Below are 23,449 nucleotides of genomic sequence, written 5' to 3'. Positions count from 1 at the left end.
CCTAGGCGCATGGAGGAGAACACCAAGCATACTCAAAAGCAATCCTAAGCACCGAGACTTCAATTCCACGCATTTGTTTCTTTGTGATAGCATCTAGAGCTCTAGTTGAGTTGTAAACTCATTGGGTTGTGTTGCGAGCTCTTGTTGCGACTTGTGTGTGTGTTGTTGCTCTGATTTTTGAGTCTTGTGTGCGTTGCTCATCCATTCCTTACTCTGTGTTTCTTTGTGATCATCTAAGTGTAAGGGCGAGAGGCTCCAAAGTGTGGAGATTCCTCGCAAACGGGATATAGTAAAGCAAGCAAAACACCGTGGTATTCAAGTGGGTCTTTGGACCGCTTGAGAGGGGTTGATTGCAACCCTCGTCCGTTGGGACGCCACAACGTGGAGTAGGCAAGCGTTGGTCTTGACCGAACCACGGGATAAACCACTATGTCATCTCTGTGATTGTTCTCTTGTGGTTATTGTGTTTTGCTAAGACTTCTCTCTAGCCACTTGGTGATTATTGTGCTAACACTTAACCAAGTTTTGTGGCTTAAGTTTTAAGTTTGTACAGGATCACCTATTCACCCCCCCCCCCCCTCTAGGTGCTCTCAATATGTTTCTCTAAGTCAAAGGAACATCCTCGAAAATTGTCAAAAAGATTTGGAGAAGAATTGGATAAAACATAGAAATTTGGGCAGCTGGACATTAATACTGGAGGCTCACCGGACTGTACGATCCAAGGACTCAGACTCAGTCAAAATCGAGCTAGTGCACCGGGGACTCATCGTACGATCCGGTGGTACACCGAACCATCCAATGTGAATTATAGTGAACAGGTTAGCTTTGAAAAAATTGGAGCATGACACACTGCACCAAAGCGATATCATCAAGTGCAATAACTCCTACAACTCCAAAGCCTCATAAGTCATAAGCTGCTCGCATTCTATTGATTTGAGTGATTAGTGAGTTAACGCTTGTGCTACCGAGAGCATCTACAGTAGTTTTGGGGAAAAAAGCTCACTAAATACAGATGTGAGTAGTTGCTAAATGATAGTAGGGAGTAAAAAATGTGTTCTTCGGTAGTTCTCTATTTTTAGCTGCCAAATTTTTCAAATTATATCAGCTAGAAACTCCTTTCCCTCTCACGTTCTAGAAAGTTTTATGTTCTTTTCGTCAATCATGATATTGTTCTTGCAATGGTTCTTAAATCTGTATGCAGAAAAATCTACATACAAAACAGACACAAATCTCTATGATTAATCGATTCTAAATATGACTTAAATTCCAAACTAGAGAAATAAAAATGTCTAACATGCAGCAAAAAAAATTTCCACATAGTAGCCCAGAGTTTATTAATAAAAAAATAAAAGGGAATAAAAACAGAAGGCATAGAACACTAATTTCGCATGAAAAAGTGTTTTGTGGGTCCCTCTGAGGTTGCCAAATATGGCGGACAAGAAAGGATAAAATAGTAACTTCTTAAATTTAGCAGCATCGTTTAGGATACTATTAGATACCTGTTTTTTCTAATAACTTCTTAAACTAAGATTTAGTAACTTTTTTACCTAACAGTTGAAAATGCTCTAAGACTTGTGCAAATCAATATATTGGTACAAGTGAGAAGATACATTTAAAAATATATCAAGGGAGGTGAAAAAATCGTTTGCACCAAGCAATTAGTTTACACATGATATGTTCGTCTCTTAAAAAGAAATTTATTTAACGATATCTTAAATCCATAAGAATCCACACGCAATAAAGTGTCTATTTAAAGAAACAATCTTGAAAAGATATCTATACGAAAAGACGTCTTACAAAGATCATAAAAATGCATATTTAAAAGAAGTCTGTTTAAAGACATCTTGAATAGATGCCTATTTAAAGAGATCTAGGTGTCTATTTGAAGAGACCTATACCCGTTCAAAGCACTCAATTTGCCATGAACAGTTATAAAAAATTAGGGCTGAAAAAAAAGCTCGAGCTCGACGAGCTGGCAGCTCGCAGTAGCTCGACTCGGCTCGGACTGGCTCGATGCTTAGAACGAGCTCGAGCCGAGCCTGTTTTTATGGCTCGTGAAAAGAGCGAGTCAGCTCGGCTCGGTGCAGCTCGCGAGCTGACTCATGACTCCACCCAACAAAAATTTGTTACATAAAATCTTAGTTAACATATAATATTAGTACCGAGTAGACAATAATTTATGTTATTTGAGATTACTATACAAAAATAATCTATTTTCTATATTATATTAGTGATATATCTATTTTACTAATTTAAAATATGTTATTTAAAATATTTTTAAGATTTTATATTATAATTTAGAGAGGCTTGGCTCGGCGAGCCAGCTCGCGAGCCCGAAGCGAGCCGAGTCGAGCCAGTTTTCCGAGCTCGCCAGATGGGCGAGCCAAGCCGAGTTCGGCTCGTTACGTGAGCGAGCCGAGCTCAGCTCGGCTCAGCTCGTTTCCACCCCTATTTAAAAAAATGGCTATGAACAATCGCCTCAAAGCAACGGATGCTTCGGAGGAAAATCATGGAGCACGCATTACATTGTCTAACTATGTGAACGAAACAGCAATATACCAAATGGTCGTACCATAAACACGTAGGTTTTACCAATAATTTTTTTCTTCTTCATTGAACAAAAGATCGGATCGGATCAGGTGCGAACAAAACAGAAGACGAAAATAACCCATACCACGCAACCACATGATATCCGCCGGGGGAACCACATGACCCATCAGCAACAGATGGTAACCATATTTATTCTAGCACAAGGCAACCGCAACACCGAGAGATAGTAACGCGTACACTAATGTACCTAGAACACCACCCTCTTGTTAAACGCTATTCTACACCCATGAAAAATAAAACCATAGGGGAGAATATGGGAGAACATAGAGTACACAATTTACAGGGAAACTACTCTGCGGCGACGCCTATACAGGTGGGTGGGAGGGCAGGGAGAAGACACAAATGAGGTGCAAAGAATTAGTTGGCAGGCCAGACCCAGCCAGCCATCATCATATGGGGCTACTGAAACCTCTACTAATTACACAGCTACGGAAGCCAGCAGCTGGCTAGGGCGGTAGGAGAGCGCCCCAGCACTGGCTAGCACTGTGGTGGCAATCTCCGCCGCTGTTGTTGTGCCATCTTTGTATGAGCCTGCTGCATCCTATCAGCATACATCGGGAGAAGACTTATCTCATCAATCTCTTCGAGAAGCTTTTCCTCGGTAATGTTATCTGTGATACTCCTCATCACCTGCAGACCATGCAAATAAACTGTAAAAATATTGCAGTATCCCCACCCAAATATGGAGTACTTGTTTCCAAGTGGACAAAATATGATGCCCAACCACCAACAAAACAAGGATGCTCAGCAGTGAACAGAAGAACAAGGCTGTTTTAACGGACACTTTGAGAATTGCTGAAGTGATCATCTTAGAAAGCAGGATCCTAAAAGATACAGGCATAAAACGCAACTCACAAGGTGAGCTAGCCATGCAAAAAGAATACTATGATCCAATGTGACAGACCAACTGTATTTTCAAAATTGATTTTACCCTAACATCAAGACCATTTCAAATGAGTACATTTAACTTTTCCAGCAAAGATCAAGATGAGATTTACATACAGCAATATTCTTATAAGAAAAAAAAATTAACAGACAAAGTAAAACAGAAAGTATGTCAGAACTAGCCTTCCGGTATGTGTTGATGTCGTTTGGAGTAGATTTATCAGATCTAATACGCATACAGGACCAACACTGTTCTTCCTTATTCCAGGAGCATTCAACAATCCTCCCGGCGATAGAGGATGGATCTACATCGTCTGTATAAGTTTAAACAGCAGTAAATATAAAACAAATACAATAGTAGGGCAGGAAAATAGAAACACATGTCATTAAAATATAATACCCCAAAATATTTTTAAAATGTGTTAAAGAATATTATATCAGCACTCTAGAGACAAAGAAGCTGACTACACAATTAACGGTCATCAACTCATCATGGAAATTGAAATGCATGTTACCAGTAAATGCTATCCGGGCACCATCCATGAGTTTCTTTTTTCCTCTCTCATAAAGGAAAACCAGTTGACGATTATCATTCGTAAGCTGCAATAGTCAGACATAAACAAAACCCAAATTTCAAAATAGTATCTTCACGAGGCTTGTTCGGTTAGAAGTGGATTGAAGGGGATTAATTCACTTGCTAGTCAAAAATGAGCAGAGGGATTTAATCCCCCTCCAATCCGAATGAAACTGAACAAGCCCTAAAACAATATAGTTGAAACTGGTCACAAGACCTCGAACAGAAAGTCCACAGAATTCATCTCAGGGTATTTCCACTTCAGGAGACCTTCATGAGTACGAGTTACATATGGATCGTCCCAGCCCTGCAAAAACAATTGAAGCATGAGCCGAGTAAAAGCAAAATTTGCATGTAAATAACCACAGAATAAATAGTTACGAAGGATGCTAGAGGTCTCAGTAGGGACAGGAGTTCCATATCTAGCACCGTTCAAAATTTGGTCCATGAATTACACATGCACAATAAAATGTTCTAAGCTAAATATAAGTCTTAACAAATAGGAAACTACTTCATGACTTAACAAAAAAATATAGAGCTTCAGTTGAAACCAATTGTAGATCAGCGTTCAAAAACATGATTGTCAGTGGTCATCCTCGCAAGGATGCTGCTCAACCGGATTTCATTCAAGTTGGGAATTTCAAATGCCATGTTGCAAGCTTCAAGCCGGCGTCACCCTCAAGCGCATTTTTGAATTTTCGATTTGGCCACCAAAATGCTGTTTTTTTCATTTGGCTTGTTGCTCAGAACAGATGCTGGACAGCAGATAGACTCGCCAAGAGAGGATTAAATCACCCAAACAAATGCCCCTTATGTGATCAGGATGCTGAATCTATAAATCATCTGGTTGTCTCATGTGTCTTTGCCAGGGTTTTCTGGTATAAGTTGCTAAGAAAGTTTGGTATGCACTTCTTAGCTCCTCAGCCAGGTGCTACCTCCCTTTTTGGATTGGTGGGAAAATGCCTCAGAAATTGTTAATGGGCTCTCCAAGAAGGGTCTCAATTCCCTTATCATCTTGGGAGCTTGGCTGATCTGGCTTCATCGGAATAGATGTGTTTTTGACAATGGGTCTCCTAGCCTGCCTTTAATCCTCAAGCAGTTTGAAGATGAGAGGAGTGTGTGGGTGGCTGCTGGTGTGAAGGGATTATCCTACCTGGCAGCCCCTCTTCCTGCTAATTGGGGATGGAGGCATCTTTGTCTCTTCTGGTTGGTGGTTGTGTTCCTATGGACCAGTTTATGTATGCACGTTTCTAGCCTCCGTAAGGAGTCCTTAGTTTTTTCTTTTGTATTTTTGGTCTTCTCATGACCATGTATCCTCTCTTCTTAATTTACAAAATGGTGCAGTCCTCCTGCGCATTCGAGAAAAAAAAAACACAACGGTTTGGCTATTAGTAGTCTGGTACATGTTATGTCTGTCTTTGCTCGGATTTCGCAGGATTTGGGCTTGTCAAAGCCTGTTGGGCTTCCTCCGCCTGCTAGGCATGTTCACACGTCGTTGGCGCATTCCTCGATGGTGGTGGCCTCCAGCCTTGGGACTAGGGCCACTCATGGCATGTTATGCACCCGGTGTTTCTCTCCCTCTCACTTGGCCAGAAAATGCTTGTGCCCTACCAGATGTCGTTGCTATCTTATACTTGGCCACTACGAGATGTATTGTTCCAATAGGCATGCCAAGCCCTCGACGCGACTGCTCTGGAGGCCCAAGGTACAGCACATTAATGAGGCAGTGGCTTACAGTGAGAAGGTGCAAACTGGAAGTTGATCCTCATGCACTCGAGTGCCCTTTGGTGCACCCGGCAACCAGTCCCACAAAATCCACCGGCACAAGCCACCTCTCGCACCCCGGGGATAGCAAATGTTCAGTCCCTCCTCCAGAGAATACTACTTCGTTTCCTCGTCCTCTTCGCCTGGGGTTTTCTCTGAAGATCAGCCGGTTTCTGCAGTCTTCTTCCTTGATCATGGCCAACTTTGTTGCGGACCCAAGACCTTTTATCCCTCATGAGTTGGTGATCGATGATGGTGGCAATGATCGCCACTCGCGGGCACGAGTTCATCTCGTGCTCGGCCAAGAAGCAAGGCGTGATGACTTCGTTATTGCTACTGATGTTGAAGGTGTGATCCCCCCCTTGGACACTGGTATGTGGATGCTTAGGATTCGGGACTTCATTGAAAATGACCTTCATCTCCATGTCCTTAATTGTGCTGTTCATCCTTTCGGTTTGGGAATCTTTGAGTTAGGGAGCCTACTCCAAAAAGATAGACTGCTTACTGGAGATATTTACAATGTCGAAGGCACCTTAATTCGTTTCATTCGCCAAGACATAGCACAAAATTTCAGAGAAATTGTTTATACAAGGAAAGGTTGGATCTTGATGTTGGGATTTCCAGTCACCTACATAAATGACATGTGTATCCATCAGGTGGTGGCCTCCTTTGGCAAATTGTTGAGGTGGCATAATAGTCCAAGGATCAAGTCTTACGTGCTGGTCAAATGTTTATGCATTTCTGCTAGTGAGGTAAGTATTTTGCTGTTGTTTGGCGACGACAACACTGGAAAGGGATGTTTTTGGTCCATCCCTGTCTACATTTTGACCCCAGATGATGATTAGCAGTTAGGGAATAATGATGCGATAGCCAACATGGAGGACATCATTCCACCCAATGGGAATCCCCACCCTTTACCAGAAGATGTCAATGATAAAGATTGCCTGCAGGCTAAGGGGGACTTCATGGAAAATCTGGTTAACCAAAACTTAGGTGGTATTCAAGATGCTAAGGGTGCCCAAGATGCTCAGGGTGATCCTATTTGGGACAATGGCTGGCCTGCTTGACTCCAGCAACCGCACCCCACTCCCACTCAGCCAGCCCCAGGTGCCAGTTGCTCATGATCAGTTCGTGCTTGATCCGGAGGACATGGGTCTGAGGATGGCTCTAGCTCCTCGTCCAGTGGCATCCTTGTCAGGAGTGTACCACACAATCGTTTTCCTTTCAGACAGGCGGGGGATTCCTCTAGATGGGGAACATTCCCCCTGCCTCTCAATCTTCAAGGCACAGAAATGTCTGAGTGGGTTGCTCCTTTTGTGTCCATTGGCTTCAGAAGAATCATGTTTGCATCTATGCCTCACCTTCAGTCGTTGGCCTGGTGGGCTAATATGCTAGCATCAACTTTCACCCTTCGGAATCTCAAGTCATTGTTGCTGGTTCCTCCTCAGTGCAGATTGATGAGGTGGAGGAGAATTCTGAATATCCCTGCTTGATCTTGGCACTTCCTACTCCGAGGACTTCTGAAATTTCAAAATGTTTATTGGAAACAAAGATACACAGAAAGATGGGCCAAGTTAGGAGATGAATGCACAAAAATTTTCCACGCAGCTGCTACTAATAGATACAGACACAAGCATATTGCTATCCTCACCAATGATCAAAGGTGACTTCTACAATCTCTTTAAGGACTTTTTCAACAACCAGTTGAGTTTGGAAGGTCTTAACAACTCCTATGTCACTCTGATTCCCAAAGTTAACAATCCGGTTAGGGTAAGTGACTTCAGACCAATCTCCCTCATCAATATTGCCATAAAGATGATCTCCAAACTTCTGGCCAACAGACATCAGCCCAAAATCCAGCAGCTCATTCATAAGAATCGGTACAGGTTCATCACGAGTAGGTCCATCCAAGATTGCCTAGCCTGGACCTATGAATACATTCATCAATGCCATCACTCGAAGAAAGAAGTAGTCCTTAAGCTTGATTTTGCTAAAGCATTTGACACTATTGAGCACAATGTCATTATTGCAATGCACCAATCTCTCGGCTTCCCTGAGAAATGTATTTCTTGGATCAAGTCTTCGTTGGTTTCAGGATCCTCTGCGGTTCTCTTGAATGGTGTCCCTGGGAAAAGTTTCAAATGCAGGCGAAGGGTTCGGCAGGGTGATCCTCTTTCCCCCCTCTTATTTGTCATAGCTGCTGACCTTCTTCAAAGCAGCTTCTCTTGGAGTGTTCTCGGCCCCCATTTCCTCCAGCAGCTCACCAGATTTCCCAGTCATTCAATATGCAGACGACACTTTACTCATCATGAAGGCCTCCCTGTTAGCAGTCTTGACTGCGCCATGCAGGCAGTCCCTACAGGCTGGCGCCATCTCTGTCCCTATCAGCCACATAAGGACAGCCATCTGCTGATTGGTTCTGATTAGGACAGCTAGAGATATGTAGAGATATGAGGGGATCCTGATTGGTTATGTTTCTATAGCTAGAGACCCTGATTGGTTATGTTTCTATAGCTAGAGATGTGAGGAGATCATGATTGGTTCTGTTTCCATAAACCACACAGATCTCCTCCCTATATATATGTAACCTTTAACCCTCATATCATCAATCAATATTCAGCAGTTCATCTGCTTTCATGGTATCACGAGTCTAGGTTCATTTCTACTCACCTTCCGCTGTCTAGCGCGCTCACCCGACGCTGCTACGGCTGCTGCTCCTGCGCGCCGTCCATGGCTAGCCACCAGCCCCCTTCTCCCAGAGTCGACGACGCTGCTGCGGCAGAGGCTGCTCTGCGCGCGCAGCAGGAGAGGGCTGCTCGTCTTCAAACTCGCGAGCTCGCCCTTGCGCGTGCCCGCGATGCTGAACGCGAGGCGGCTGAGGCCACCAAGGAGCGCGACGCGGCCGACGCCCGCATCCGCGACGCTCTCGCCCGGGCCGCCCAGGCCCGCGCCGCTGCTGATCCTTTGGACGAGGAGGTCAACAACGACGACGCCTCCACCATTCGTGACGACGCTCCTGACGCTCGCACGCGTGAAGCTCTTCTCCTTCATGAAGCCGCTGCGCTCATCAATCTGCACGCTCAGGCGGTTGCAGTTCAGAACATCAGGGCTATCATTCCCGTCCTCCTCGACGTGTCGTCCACCCTCTACACCCGGTGGCGCGACGCCTTCCTGCTCGCCGTCGGCAAGTACTCCCTGGAAGGCCACGTTCTCACCGACGACTACGCACCCTTCTCTCCAGATTGGGTGCGGATGGATTGCGTCGTCAAGTCTTGGATCGTCGGCACCATCACCACCGAGCTAGCCGACGCCGTTCTCATTCGCGACGTCTCCGCCCGCGCCGCGTGGCTCGCCATAGAATCCCAGTTCCTCGGGAACCGGGAGACTCGAGCCCTCTTCCTCGACGCGGAGTTTCGCAACTTCCGCCAAGGCGATCTCTCCATCACCGACTACTGTCGCAAGTTCAAAGGGATGGCCGATGCCCTCGGTGATCTTGGTGAGCCCGTTCCCGACCGCACTCTCGTCCTCAACGTCATCCGCGGCCTCAACGAACGTTTCAGCAGCATCGGTCTTCATCTTCGACGCGGGCGGCCTCTTCCTACCTTCTTGGAGGTACGAAACGATCTTCTTCTCGAGGAACTTACCTTGGCACATCACTCCTCGACATCGGCCACCGCTCTGCTCGCCTCCGGACCACCTAAGGCGTCGCCGAACAACTCCAAGCCGAAGCAGCAGCCGCACCAGCAGTCACGGGGCAAACGTGCTGGGAAGAAGGGCGGGCGTTCGCAGCCAAACGGCGCAGCTCCCGGTGGCTTCTTCTCCGGCCCCTCTGTTGGTGGACAGTGGCCGTCCCCTGTCCGTGGACAGTGGCCGTCCCCCCACAATCCGTGGTCCGGGTCCATCCACATGTGGCCCGGCCCGCGGGCTCCAGGCGCTCCTTCGACTCCTCGCCACGATGCTCAGCAGCAGCCACCCTCGCTGCCCCAGTCCCTACTCGCCGGTGCCCAGGGGCAGTGGTCTGGGATCCAGCAGCCACTTCCACCATGGCCTGGGAGCCAGCAACCGCCGCCATTGACTACCCAGCAGCAGTGGCAAGCTCCACCGCCTGGCTTCTACAGCTCGGGCGCTCCTCTCCCTTCCTGGGATCAGCAGGCGCTCCTCTCCGACTTCAGCACCATGACACTGCAGCCCCCTCAGCAGCGTGAGTGGTACTTCGACTCGGGCGCCACCACTCACATGTCCTCTGATGCTGGTACTCTCTCCCAGTCCACTCCTACGCAGCTTCCTTGCTCTATTATTGTCGGCAATGGTCATTCCATTCCTGTTATTTCTGCTGGTCATGCTGCTCTTTCCAATTCCCTTCGTCTTAACAATGTTCTTGTTGCACCTAATCTCATTAAGAATCTTATTTCTGTGCGCCAGTTCACTTCTGACAATAATTGCTCAGTTGAATTTGACCCTTTTGGCTGCTCTGTGAAGGATCTTCTCTCTCGGAAAGAGATCGTCCGTTGTGACAGCTCCGGTCCTCTCTACCCGCTGCGGCTTTCAGCATCCACCTTTCATGCTGCTGTTTCACCATCGCTCTGGCATCAACGTCTTGGGCATCCAGGTCGCGAAGTCATGTCCAAACTAGCACACATTTCGGGGATTTCTTGTAATAAGAATGCTACTACTGATACTTTGTGTCATGCATGTCAGTTAGGTCGTCATACTTGTCTTCCTTTTAGTGTGTCATCATCCCGTGCCACTAAAATTTTCCAGTTAATTCACTGTGACCTATGGACTTCTCCTGTGTTGAGTATTTCTGGTTTCAAATATTATCTGGTTATACTTGATGATTACTCACATTACCTATGGACTTTCCCCCTACGCCTTAAGTCTGACACATTTGCCACTCTTACTCATTTCTTCTCCTATGTGCATACTCAGTTTGGCGTCCCCATTCAAGGTGTTCAGTGCGATAACGGTCGTGAGTTTGACAACTCTAGTACCCGCGCTTTCTTCCTCACCAATGGTGTCCATCTCCGGATGTCATGCCCCTATACTTCGCCTCAGAACGGCAAAGCCGAACGCATCATTCGCACCATTAATGACGTTGTTCGCTCCCTTCTTTTTCAGGCCAGCATTCCCCCGTCTTACTGGGCTGAGGCACTCAACACCACTACTCGTCTTCTCAACATTTTGCCAACCAAGACACTTCGTTTTTCCACCCCTCACCAAGCCCTCTTCGGTACAGCTCCAGTCTATGATCATCTTCGTGTCTTTGGTTGCAAATGCTATCCTAACTTATTAGCCACTTCCCCCCACAAACTTGCTCCTCGTTCTGTTTTGTGTGTCTTCCTTGGTTATTCTGATCATCACAAAGGATATCGATGCCTCGATATTCACTCCAACAAGATCATCATATCTCGGCACGTAGTCTTTGATGAGACTTCTTTTCCCTTTGCCGAACAGTCATCCACACCCACTGCCGAGGATTTCGAGTTTCTCTTAGATTCTCACCCTGCCGTGCCTGCTCCTATTGGATCAGCACGTTTCTGTCTCCTTCCTGCAGGTATAACAGACGCTCCCGCACAGCCACGTGCGGCCCCTGTAGCAGCAGTCAGCAGTCCGTGCTCCAACGAACAGCTGCTGCCCCTGCCTACCGCCGCACCTACACCTGATCCTGGCTCCGCCCGGACAAACGACGCTGCACCTGCAGTCGTTGCCGACCGCGCCCCGGATACCCAGCCGGGTCCCGGCCCTCGACGCTTCGACGGATTCGTCTACACTCGTCGTTCTGCGCCAGCTCCGACTGCTGATGCTACTCCTTCACCGCGGGCTCCGACTGCTGATGCTACTCCTTCACCGCGGGCGCCCGCTGCAACAACGCCCGTTGCTGCACCCGCTGCACCGACGCCTGTTGCTGCTTCTTCGCCTTCAGCAGCCGCATCTCAGCTCCCACCCGGCGTTGTTCCTGTTCCCCCGATCGTCAACCATCACCGCATGACTACTCGAGCAAAACTGGGGTTTCGACAGCCAGCTCTATTTCACGCAGCACAACTCTCACCTGTGCCACGGACCTATCGAGCTGCTCTTGCTGATCCTCACTGGCGCCAGGCCATGGAAGAGGAGTTCTCGGCTCTCTTGGGGAACAACACTTGGGATCTTGTTCCTCGTCCTCCGGCTGCCAATATTGTCTCCGGCAAGTGGGTTTTCAAGCACAAGTTCCATGCTGATGGTTCTCTTGAGAGGTACAAGGCTCGTTGGGTTCTTCGAGGTTTCTCACAGCGTCCTGGCATTGATTTTGACGAGACCTTCAGTCCGGTTGTGAAGCCTGCTACAGTGCGCACTGTGTTGACTCTTGCACTGTCTCGCAACTGGCCTGTTCATCAGCTCGACGTCAAGAATGCATTTCTTCATGGCACTCTGTCAGAAACAGTATATTGCTCCCAGCCTTCTGGTTTTACAGATTCAGCTCACCCCGACTTCGTCTGCCGGTTGAATCGTTCTTTATATGGTCTCAAACAGGCGCCCCGCGCCTGGTACAGCCGGTTTGCCTCGTTTCTGCTCTCACTTGGTTTTGTGGAGGCTAAATCTGACACATCTCTGTTTGTCTACTGTCGCGGCACTGACTTGGTGTATCTCCTGCTCTATGTTGATGACATTGTGCTCACAGCCTCATCCACGGCCCTCCTACGGCGCATCATTGGAACTCTTCAGCAGGAGTTTTCCATGAAGGATCTCGGCGAGCTTCATCACTTTTTGGGGATGCAGGTTCAGCGCACTCCGAGTGGCCTGTTCCTCTCTCAGCGGCAGTACATGGTTGACATTCTGACTCGCGCTGGCATGGCCGAATGCAAGCCTTGCTCCACTCCTGTCGATGTAAATCCCAAGCTCTCAGGCACAGATGGTACTCCAGTCACTGATCCTACGGATTTTCGCAGTTTGGCAGGGGCTCTCCAGTACCTGACTTTCACTCGACCAGATATTGCTTATGCTGTTCAGCAGGTCTGCCTTCATATGCATGATCCCCGCGAGCCCCACCTCGCTGCTCTGAAACGGATTCTTCGTTATGTTCGTGGCACTCTCCACCTCGGATTGTTACTTCGCCCCTCTGCGCAAACTGAGTTGGTGGTCTACTCTGATGCTGATTGGGCTGGTTGTCCAGATACACGCAGGTCTACCTCGGGCTACGCTGTGTTCCTAGGAGACAGTCTTATCTCCTGGTCTTCCAAGCGACAGAACACTGTCTCCCGCTCCAGTGCCGAGGCTGAATATCGTGCTGTCGCTAACGCTGTTGCCGAAGCTACCTGGTTGCGCCAGCTTCTTCTAGAGCTGCATGCTCCTCTGCAGCGCGCTGCATTGGTTTACTGTGACAACATCAGCACTGTCTACATGTCCTCTAATCCAGTTCAGCATCAGCGCACGAAGCACATTGAGATTGATCTTCACTTTGTCCGCGAGCGGGTTGCTCTTGGTACTATTCGTGTTCTTCACGTCCCTACCACTTCCCAGTACGCCGACATCTTCACCAAAGGCCTGCCATCTTCATTGTTCACTGAGTTCCGGTCCAGTCTGAACGTCCAGGCTTTCGACGCTCCGACTGCGGGGGGGTGTTAGCAGTCTTGACAACGCCATGCAGGCAGTCCCTACAGGCTGGCGCCATCTCTGTCCCTATCAGCCACATAAGGACAGCCATCTGCTGATTGGTTCTGATTAGGACAGCTAGAGATATGTAGAGATATGAGGGGATCCTGATTGGTTATGTTTCTATAGCTAGAGACCCTGATTGGTTATGTTTCTATAGCTAGAGATGTGAGGAGATCATGATTGGTTCTGTTTCCATAAACCACACAGATCTCCTCCCTATACATATGTAACCTTTAACCCTCATATCATCAATCAATATTCAGCAGTTCATCTGCTTTCACTCCCAAAGAGATTTATTTGCCTCAAAGGGATTCTTCAGTCCTTCTCAGCTTCGACTGGGTTTAGGAAAAATTTAGGTATGTGCACTCTCAAAATTGAAAGAAGACTGAATTCTACCAGCCTCTGGCTTTCCCTGGATAGAAGACTTACTTTGGTAAACTCCACCTCGGCTATGCCAATCTTTGCCATGTGCACTCTCAAGTTGCCGGCTGTTGTGATTAAGAACATTGATCAAATACGAAGGAGATGTCTCTTTTTTCTCGAAAAACGCAGGAGAGCTGCGCATCTTTATATTAAGAAGGGGAAATTAAGGTCCAAGAGGACCAGTACAACCACCCTATGGTGGCCAACAACAAGCATAAATAAAACTATCCATAGGACTAAGATACAAAAAGACGACCAAGGAAAAAATTAAGTCGGGTCTGCTGCGCCTAGAGCAGCAGCAAGCCCAAGGCTTCCGAGGTGTTTGGCACCAGCCAGCACCCATAAGGATAGCTCGTCGATGAAGCTTCTATGCACCTTGCCAATGGTTGGTAAATCTCCATCGAAAATAACTCTGTTTCTATGCAACCAAAGGCACCATGCTCCCAAAATAATGGCACTGTTGACTCCCTTTCTCTAGCCTCTGTGCACCTGAATGGTCACTATTCCCCACCAATCAGCAAAATTAGTATCCTCTGGTCCTGGAGTTAGGTGGCCCATACCAAAGGGGGAGAGGATGCTATGCCAAAACTGTCTGGCGAAGACACAACCAGTCAACAGATGCTGAACTGTTTCTTGCTCTTGTTCACAGAAAGGGCATGCTTCCGGATGGGGAAGACCTCTTTTTTGCAGCCTGTCAGCTGTCCAACACTTATTCTGCATGGCTAACCATAAAAAGGTCTTACACTTAGGAGGAGCCCAAGATTTCCAAAGTCTTTTCTAAGATTCGAAGGTGATGGAGCCCAAAAACAGAACCTTGTAGCAGGACCTAGAAGAGAAAAGGCCCGAAGACTCGAATCTCACACATGGTGATCCTCCTGAAGAGTGAGCACGATCTCACCCAGGGTGTCCCAAAGCGTAAGATATTGTTGTATCCCTACAAGGGAGAGGGTTGGCTTGATGTCCCTGACCCACAACATGCCCTCTAAGGCTTGATGCACTGTCCTGGTAGAAGCTACCTTTTTATCCACCTTTGAGATCACTTCAGGTGCCAGCTCAGCGATAGAGCACCCATTTAACCATTTGTCCCTCCAAAAAAGGGTGTTGTTGCCATTGCCCACAGTAGTGTACATCGAACTGGCCACTAGTTTCCTTACTTGTGACTGAACAGGGAGATCCAATCCACTCCAAGGCCTATTCGGGTCAGTCTTGATGAGCCAAAGCCATTTAGCTTGCAGCGCCCAGCTCTTATATATCAGATTTGGGATACCAAGTCCACCAAGGTCCAGCGGTCTGGTGACTTTATCCCACGCCACAAGGCAATGCCCACCTTTCACATCTTTTCTACCCTTCCACAAGAAACCTCGCCGAATTTTGTCAATAGCACTGATAACCCACTTGGGAACATTCATGGCGATGAAAAGATATACGGGGATAGCAGAGAGCACGAACCGGACCAAGGCTGCCCTGCCAGCAAGGTTTAGAAGTGGAGCCTTCCAACCGGGCAGCCGGTTAGCTATCTTGTCAACCCACTGCAAAAGGTCCCTCCTCCCCAACTTCTTATCAGAAACAAGCAGCCCCAAATAGTTGAATGGAAAAGAAGCCGGATTGCACTGCAAAATGTTACAACTGTCCTGAACAGTCTGATCATCACAACTGAGAGGGATAGCACAACTTTTTCGCAAATTCACAACTAAGCCCGAGGCCTCTCCAAAGCAATCTAGGATCATTGACACAAATAAGATCGTCAACTGCAGGCTTGACAAAAGAACCACATCATCTACGTAAATCGAGAGCCTAGATTTCACGTTTCTTATGGCTAGGTCATGCAGCAATCCTCTTTCCTCAGCATGCTTGAATAAGCTACTAAGCACATCCATCACGATTATGAAAAGCATAGGAGATAAGGGGTCGCCTTGGCGCAGCCCCCTCCGATGACGAATATAATCCCCCGGAGTTCCGTTCAATAGCACTTGTGTGGAAGAAGTGGATAACAAATTGAACACAAGACCGCACCACCTGGGCCCGAAGCCAAGATGGGATAACACTTCTAGGAGAAAGGCCCAGGACACTGAGTCGAAAGCTTTTGTAATATCTAGCTTTAGAAACAGACTAGCGATCTTCTTCCTGTGAAAGGCCTTGATAGAATGCTGAACCAACATGTAGTTGTCATGAATGGAGCGACCCTTGACAAAGGCAGTTTGATTTGTAGCCACCAGATTTTGAAGGTGCGGTGCTAAACGATTAGCCAAGACTTTGGATACCAATTTGGCGAAGCTGTGAATAAGGCTAATTGGCCTGTAGTATCCGGCTGTCTTGGCATCAACCTTCTTAGGGAGTGTTGGGTACGCAGAATTCATCATCCACAATTTGCGTGTGTTACCTTGGTGCAGGGTGATAACTGTCGCCATCAGATCAGCCTTAATTATGTGCCAACAAGTTTTATAAAATCTTCCCGTATAACCGTCTGGCCCCGGGGCTTTGTCCGAGGGAAGGCTAGCAATAGTGGCCCGGACCTCCTCCTCTGTAATGGGAAGGTCCAAGGCCCCAAGATAAACATCAGCACTGTGGCAAGCCTCCAAATCTAGAGTGAACTCACGCTGCTTCGCTACACCCAACAAATTGGAGAAAAAATCAAACAAGACCTCCTGCTTTTGCTCTTGCGAGGTGGCGATCTGGTCCCCATGCACTAATTCAGAGATAAAGTTTCGCTTTTTCCGATAGCAAGCCTGTAGATGAAAAAAGGAAGTGTTGGCATCTCCCTCTTTCAGATATTTGATCCGCGATCTAAGTCTAGCAATTGTCCTTTCCAGAGATGCAAGCCCCAGGCAGTGATTTTTTTTCTCGAATACGCAAGAGAATTGCGTATTTTTATATTAATAGAAGAAGCAAAAACACAAAAGTTATAGCCAAGAGGCCACACAAGAATTACAGGGGATAACAGGAGGAGAGAAACAAAGACAGACATAACAGCCCCAAACACACAATCACACCAGAAGCACAATATCACTTAGGTAGCAACATCTGGCAGCGACAGACCATTGGCACCAGCCAGCTTCCAAAGCATAATATCATGCCCAACCATGGCTAAGGCACCAGCCAGCTCCCCAGGCAGTGATGCTTAAGCCTTCCTTTCTTAGTGGTGGCTTGGACCATTTGGAAAAAGTGCAATGACTGCATCTTCAGAAATGTTGTCCCCTCTTTCACTTCCTGGAGGATTTGTTTCAACGACACGTTGAAGCTGCAGACGTTTAGATTTAGCCCTGCTCTTAAGCTTGGTGTATCTCAATGGCTAAACTCAAGATGACTGCTCCCCCCCCCACACACACCCTTTCACAGCCCCCCCCTTTCTCTTTCGTTCTTGCTCTAATCTATTGTTTAATCATTTTCTAATAAAATTTAACTGTAGGGGCTTCCCCTACAGTATTTCTTTCAAAATGGAAAACAAAATATATGAATTATCAAATGAGTAGCAAGAAATAAAGTGTACAGCTTTATCTTGCAGTAAACGCCATACAACCCCATGAGATGCAAAAGTAAGTGCAACCCACCCACCCACCACACCCCAAAAAAAAGAAAATAGAAAACTAATCTCAAACAAGAAATTGACATGGTACTAACTAAAAACATAAATGTACAGTTACAAAATAAGTCCAACAAAGACAGGACACTAACAAATATGTATCGGTAAATTTTATTCATCAAAGCAATGCGCATTGTGTTGAAGTGTGTGCTCCTATTGTAATAGGCCTTGGCCCAGCCCATATACTATTCATAAAAATATTCCAAGCCTACCTTGATTAGGGTTAGAGTTTTATATTCCAACATGGTATTAATCCTTCTCTCCTCTCTTCTCCCTCCCCTAATTGTCGGTCTCCCCTCCTCCCCGCTGGCCAGCCGGCAGCCCCGCACCGCCCCCTTCCCATCTCCGCTCTGGCGCTTCCACACCAGGCCCACCACTCGTGGACACCGCTCCTCCCTCTGCACCTAGCGTCGCCCGTCGTCGCCGCTCCGCCACCACTGATGCTCCTCCCTCTGCACCAGGTGTCACCCACCCTCGCCACTCCCCCATCCCGACCGGCGCCGTCCCCTTCCTCGCCCACACCCGGGTCGCTACGGAAGGCAGCGCCTAACTTCCCTCCGGTGCAGCAGACTCCCCACCCGCACGGCGCCATGCCCACGTCAGTTCTCCCCCCTAAGGCCGGCGCACCCGCAGGGCTTCTGCCGCCTCAACAGTGCCCTTCCCCGTCGCCTCCCCTGCTCCAACATCCCACCCAGACGATGTCGCCCACCCCTGCAGCTGCCGCTCCGTGCATCATCTCAAGCATCACGACCAGTCGTCCTCCCGCACAGGCCTCGACGTCCCTGTTACCCTTCCCTGTGACGGCCGTCGCCGCCCTCCTGCCGCCTACACACCACCTGGCTCTCCCTCCCGCCACGACCCATCCCCCTCCCCGTCGGTAACCCCACCCCACCACATTCGTCGGTCACCCGCGCCTGTGCGGCTTCCCACCCAAGTTCTAGTTGCATACAAAAAACTAAGTAGAACAGAATCATCATAGTTGCAAGTTAGATTGCAACCAAACAAAGATATATTAGACTACTATAATCATTTATGCTCTTATCTGAAATACCACAAATTGCACCATACATGTGTTACGATAACCTTGAGATCTATTAGACTACGTATAGTTGTTATATGCTCGTCGAAGCCTATCCGACTATTTGTAATCCATGCCTATCCGGCTATATATATGAAAGGTCACAGCCCATCTTAGGTCTCTCTACATGATATACGAGCCTAGGTTCCCACTGATTCACCCACCCACCTTCCACTACCATAGCTCGTGCACCTCCGCACACGAGCGCCCAATGTGCACTGCCACTTCCCTCAGTCGCACTCTCCCCCTACCTTTATCATGTCACCAGTCTTTTTACGTCGTGCGCTACTCCCCTCTCTCACACCTCCATCCCCTTACCGCTCGTCCACCCCTTCCATGTTCTGCTTTTCCCGGAACACAATCTCAACGCCCCCTGCATATTCATATACTTCATACCTTGCAACTCCTTCCAGCCACGTGAATCACCTCTACCCATTCTTCGACCACGGTTGCGACCTCTCCCCTGCTCGGCGCGCCCGCAACGAATGGAGGCTCTAGCAAGAACTATGGGCCCGTCTTCCTCACCCGTACACACATTCCTATGACCCTCAACCTAACGAATTCCAACTTCAACCAATCATCGTTCTTTAGCACCATGTGCGGCAAATTCGATTTGCTAGCACACATCGATGGCTCTGCTCCTGCCCGTCCCACTGATCCCTTGTGGCAGCAGACAGATTGTTGCATCCACAACTGATTGTTTGGCTCTATCTCGGATGTCGTCTTCGACCTCACCAGACGGCCAAGCAACTGTGGGTCGCCATCGACGAGTTGTTCAAAACAAAGCATCATGTGCTATCTTTCTCAGCCACAAATTTCATTCAATGACTCAGGGTGACTCGTCCATCGACGAATATTGCCTCTGCATGAAGACTGTCGTTGACGCCCTGCGCGGCGTTGGCCAACCCGTCTACGAGCCCACTTTGGTGCTCAATCTACAGCCCACTTTGGTGCTCAATCTACTGTGTGGCCTCAACAAGCCCTACTCCAACACTACGGACAACATCGCTGGTGGCGCCAACCTCACATTTGCATCCACATGCAACCAGCTTCTTCTGAAGGAATTGCGTCTGAACAACGAAGAAAAGGTCATCGTTGCCTCTGCCCTCGTTGCTAGCTCTGTGCCATCTTGCAGCAACTCCGGTTGTCGCTCATCATCATCCTGTGGTGGGCCGCAACAGCATAGCGCACCGAGGCCAGCAGCGACAATAAGACCAACGGCAACAAGAAATCCTATAGCAGGGGTGGCTCTTGTGTCAGCAACGAGTATTTTAGCGTTGGCCAGTACCGCGACCCAAACTCCGACCCACCAGGGGGCCTGTGGGTGTGCATTTCCCCATGGGGTGCACAGCAAGCGCGACCACAGCACCTCCGGTGGCCAGTCCAGCGACTAGCCTTGGGGCAGTCAGGGCTGGCATCACCATGGTATGATGGGCGCACCGTCGCCGGCCCACAAGGCTTTCGCCCCTCCAAGCCTTTCGAGCCAACAATGGGATCAGGCCGACCTAGTTGTCGTCCTGCAGCAAATGTCCATGCAGAGGCATCTCTCTGAATCGTGGACAGCGGCGCCTCTTCGCACATGTCGTCATCCAATGGTATACTCCTGCAGCGCTTGCCTCCATCTTCATCTTCTATTATAGTAGGCAATAGCACTAGTATACCCATCACATCTAGAGGCCATTCAGTTCTTTCCACCAACGCGTCTAATTTCGCGCTCAACATCCTTGTCGTCCCATCCATTATGCGTGATTTACATTATGTTCATCAATTCACTCATGACCATAGTTGTTCAATCGAGTTTAACGCCCTTGGTTTTTCTGTCAAGGACCTTCAAACGCGACGCATGATCGTTTGTTGCAATAGCGATGGGGATCCTTACAACTTATTGGCCATTGTTCCAGTCATCGCCTCCATGTTCTTGTTGTGTCCTCTTCATTGTGGCATCAGCGCCTTGGATACCCAGCACCAGCAGCTTTAGATCGCCTCAAGAATAGCAATTCCATTTCTTGTAATAAAGTAGATCACTCCATTTGCCACTCCCGTCGGTTGGGCAAACATATACGTCTATCCTTAGCACATCTAGTTCACAAACAACTGCTCCTTTTGAACTCCTTCAATGAGGCGACACAGGCGGACCACCTCGTTGAGCAGGAGCGCTGGGGCAATGAAGTTGCACTTGACCCATATGTCGCACGAAAGCAAACGACTGATGTCACACGGAGGAAGACGGCCGCACGAACTAAGCAAGAGCGCTGGGATGAAGTTCCACTTGACCCAGATGTCGCACAGAAGCAGACAGCCAATGTTGTGCGGAGGCAGACAGCCACACGAAGTGAGCAAGAGCGTTGGGACGATGAAGTTCCACTTGACCCAGATGTCGCGCAGAAGCAGACAATCGATGTCGCGCGAAGGCAGACGATCGCACGAACAGTCGACAACGGTGAACAGTCGCGTTGTAGATGATCGACGGTCGCACGAACGGTCAGAGGCAGAAGACCGTGTGAACAGTCGCGAGGTGGACAGTCACGCGAGCAGTCGGTGGCGGAGAAGACTGGGCGACGGAGAGGGCTGAAGACGGAGGCGAACGGTTGAATCGAGCAGTTGAAACGAGCGGAGGCGGACAGCTGAAGACGGAGAGGGCCGCGACGCGAAGACGAGCGCGACGGCGGTCGTGGAGGTGGCCACGAAGGCGGGCGTGGAAGGTAGCCGCGAAAGCGGCCAGGAAGGTGGCCGAGGTTGCAGCTAAGAATGGGTCATAAATGACGGCCATAAAATGAGATTAGGAGTCCCTAACCATAATCTGCTCTATTACCATGTTATTAACCTTGGGATCAACAAATGATGGTTTGTCCAGCAGGCCTTAGCAATAGGATGGGCCTTAACAATATGAAAAACATGCCTACATAATAAACAAACAGAAAAAAAAATCTTACCTGAAATATAAGGCCATCAGCATCATGGCAAAGGGATGGAATGAACACCTTAAGAACCTTTTTTACTGTTGAGAGCAGCCAAAAATCTTTTCTTCTAACCTGGTAAAGTCATATAATAAACGAAAAAGAGAAAATTAACTTTGCAGGACATGAATTGAACATTATAGTTCAGGAGGAATCCTAGAATCTGATACCGAAAATAATTCCATGTCATATTTGTACAACGGATTGCTCTTAGAACCACTCTCAAATTTATTTTTCTCATAATAACGTGGTCGTATTATTTCATCTTCCAGCATTTTCCACCTTTCAGAAAACGGCAACTGCATACACAAATTTACATAGTTAGAGATAATTCCAAGCCACAATAATTTGTGTTTATACCCTACAGTACAATAGAGCTTAAAGCTCACATATAGAAGTTCAACAGAAATAGTTCACTAATCTGCTAACCATGCTATGGCGAAGATAAGCAAAACATTGATGGTGTGAACATGAGTGCAGGTACCAAGAAATAATTCAGAAAGGATGCTTATTACATCTCCTCTCTTTACTAAGGGTGCCAAGTTACATGGATAAAAGACTAAGTCAGAAATAAGTAAAAACTCCATTCCAAATTATGAGACGTCTTAGCTTTTATTTACAGAAATAGCTTTTGCTATGCATTTATACATACACTTAGTCTAGATACACAGGAAAAACAGTGTATCTAGGAAAGCCAAAATGTCTTGTAATTTGGAACGTGGAGAGTATATATCATTCCACAACATGTTACCTTAGTTTTGGACACTGCACCAAGTGCCATAAGATCATATGCCAAGTACCTTCTCTTCAAGCCTGAATCTGGTACCGTGTCTATAATCATCTCTCCATCAATCAAGGTCATATCATGCAGACCCTTCATAGCAGAGAAATAAGATTAAAGTTTTACAATAAGAGGCATGTTCTATGATTGTTTCTCCAGCAGAATCGGAACCTTACTTCAAGGCTCTTATGGGGAAAGCGCATCTGAACCCTTCTAAAGCAAAAATTTCGATCAATCAAGAAACAACCATCTCTCATTATAAGCATCATATATCGTGTTCCGTCAGCTTTCCATGTAGCATAGTAGTATCGCTGTCTAAGTAGTTGCAGATTTTCACTAAACAAGCAAAAAAAGTGTGTTAAATAAAAAAAAGGATATATGTTTAACATATGAGCTAAAATGAGAACTTATACAAAAAGAACCAAAACTTCTAATTCTCTGAGAATAGAAATTTGAAACAAAATATCAGAATTGGATTACAAGGAACTCATCAAGTGTGACACAATTCTAAAAAAACTGCATGATGCAATACTTTAAACTTATTTATGCATCCAGCTGCCTAACCCCTAAGCTTTTTTACTTTATAAAAATTAGCATGTAATAGTGGTTCCATTTCCTTACAAGATTTTCCTTCATGTCCTGTATACAACATAGGAACAAAAAATATCACAATGCACAAAAAATTGTAAGAGAATTTGAGTTACTGGTTGAGATTACTCACCTGTTAAGAGAAACTGGATGTGATCCAGGAAATTGTGAATGTCCCCTTATCTATAAACAAATAAAGGTGATCAGAACACTCTAAATAAAAAAAGGCACTACTTGTTTGAGAGCAACACATGCAGAAACTTGCAGAAATTTACTCCACAAACCAATTCAACTCAAAGTAGTGCATAGAACAATAGATATAAAACATGATATATCTATAAACTGAAACAAGATTAATCATGACAAAATTCTATTAGTTCCCAGCATTTCCAAAATGTCGTTCTGAGCCTTATTTAACTTTCAAGCTTCCAGATGGATTATGTTGAAAAATACATTGTTAATGTACCACCTTGTTATGTAGCACAAAAGTATTTTGCCAGACCAGCATGTCAAACTCTCACATTCTCAGCCTGCGTTGCATTGCATGACATGAAATATTCATGCATCTGCTCCATGC

At 47.2% G+C, this 23,449-nt stretch overlaps 1 protein-coding gene across 1 annotated transcript in view; it reads right to left on the bottom strand.

Annotated features, from left to right (window-relative positions):
• Window positions 1–2,590: 2,590 nt before the first annotated feature.
• The window catches only part of LOC100193119 (uncharacterized), a 29,725-nt gene continuing 8,866 nt past the window's right edge, over window positions 2,591–23,449 (bottom strand). The window contains exons 10-18 of the mRNA NM_001176033.1: window positions 23,006–23,055; window positions 22,461–22,620; window positions 22,255–22,377; window positions 21,674–21,802; window positions 21,480–21,578; window positions 4,287–4,376; window positions 4,011–4,095; window positions 3,679–3,809; window positions 2,591–3,240 (exon numbers count right to left, since the gene is read on the bottom strand). Of these exons, the coding sequence (NP_001169504.1) occupies window positions 3,088–3,240; window positions 3,679–3,809; window positions 4,011–4,095; window positions 4,287–4,376; window positions 21,480–21,578; window positions 21,674–21,802; window positions 22,255–22,377; window positions 22,461–22,620; window positions 23,006–23,055 (1,020 nt within the window). The 3' untranslated portion in view covers window positions 2,591–3,087. The remainder of the gene's footprint in view (window positions 3,241–3,678; window positions 3,810–4,010; window positions 4,096–4,286; window positions 4,377–21,479; window positions 21,579–21,673; window positions 21,803–22,254; window positions 22,378–22,460; window positions 22,621–23,005; window positions 23,056–23,449) is intronic.

The sequence above is a fragment of the Zea mays genome, chromosome 4, assembly GCF_902167145.1.
Source record: "Zea mays cultivar B73 chromosome 4, Zm-B73-REFERENCE-NAM-5.0, whole genome shotgun sequence".
In the NCBI taxonomy this organism is placed as follows: domain Eukaryota; kingdom Viridiplantae; phylum Streptophyta; class Magnoliopsida; order Poales; family Poaceae; genus Zea; species Zea mays.
Note: the sequence above shows the minus strand (reverse complement) of the source record. Positions and strands in the feature narration are given on the sequence as shown.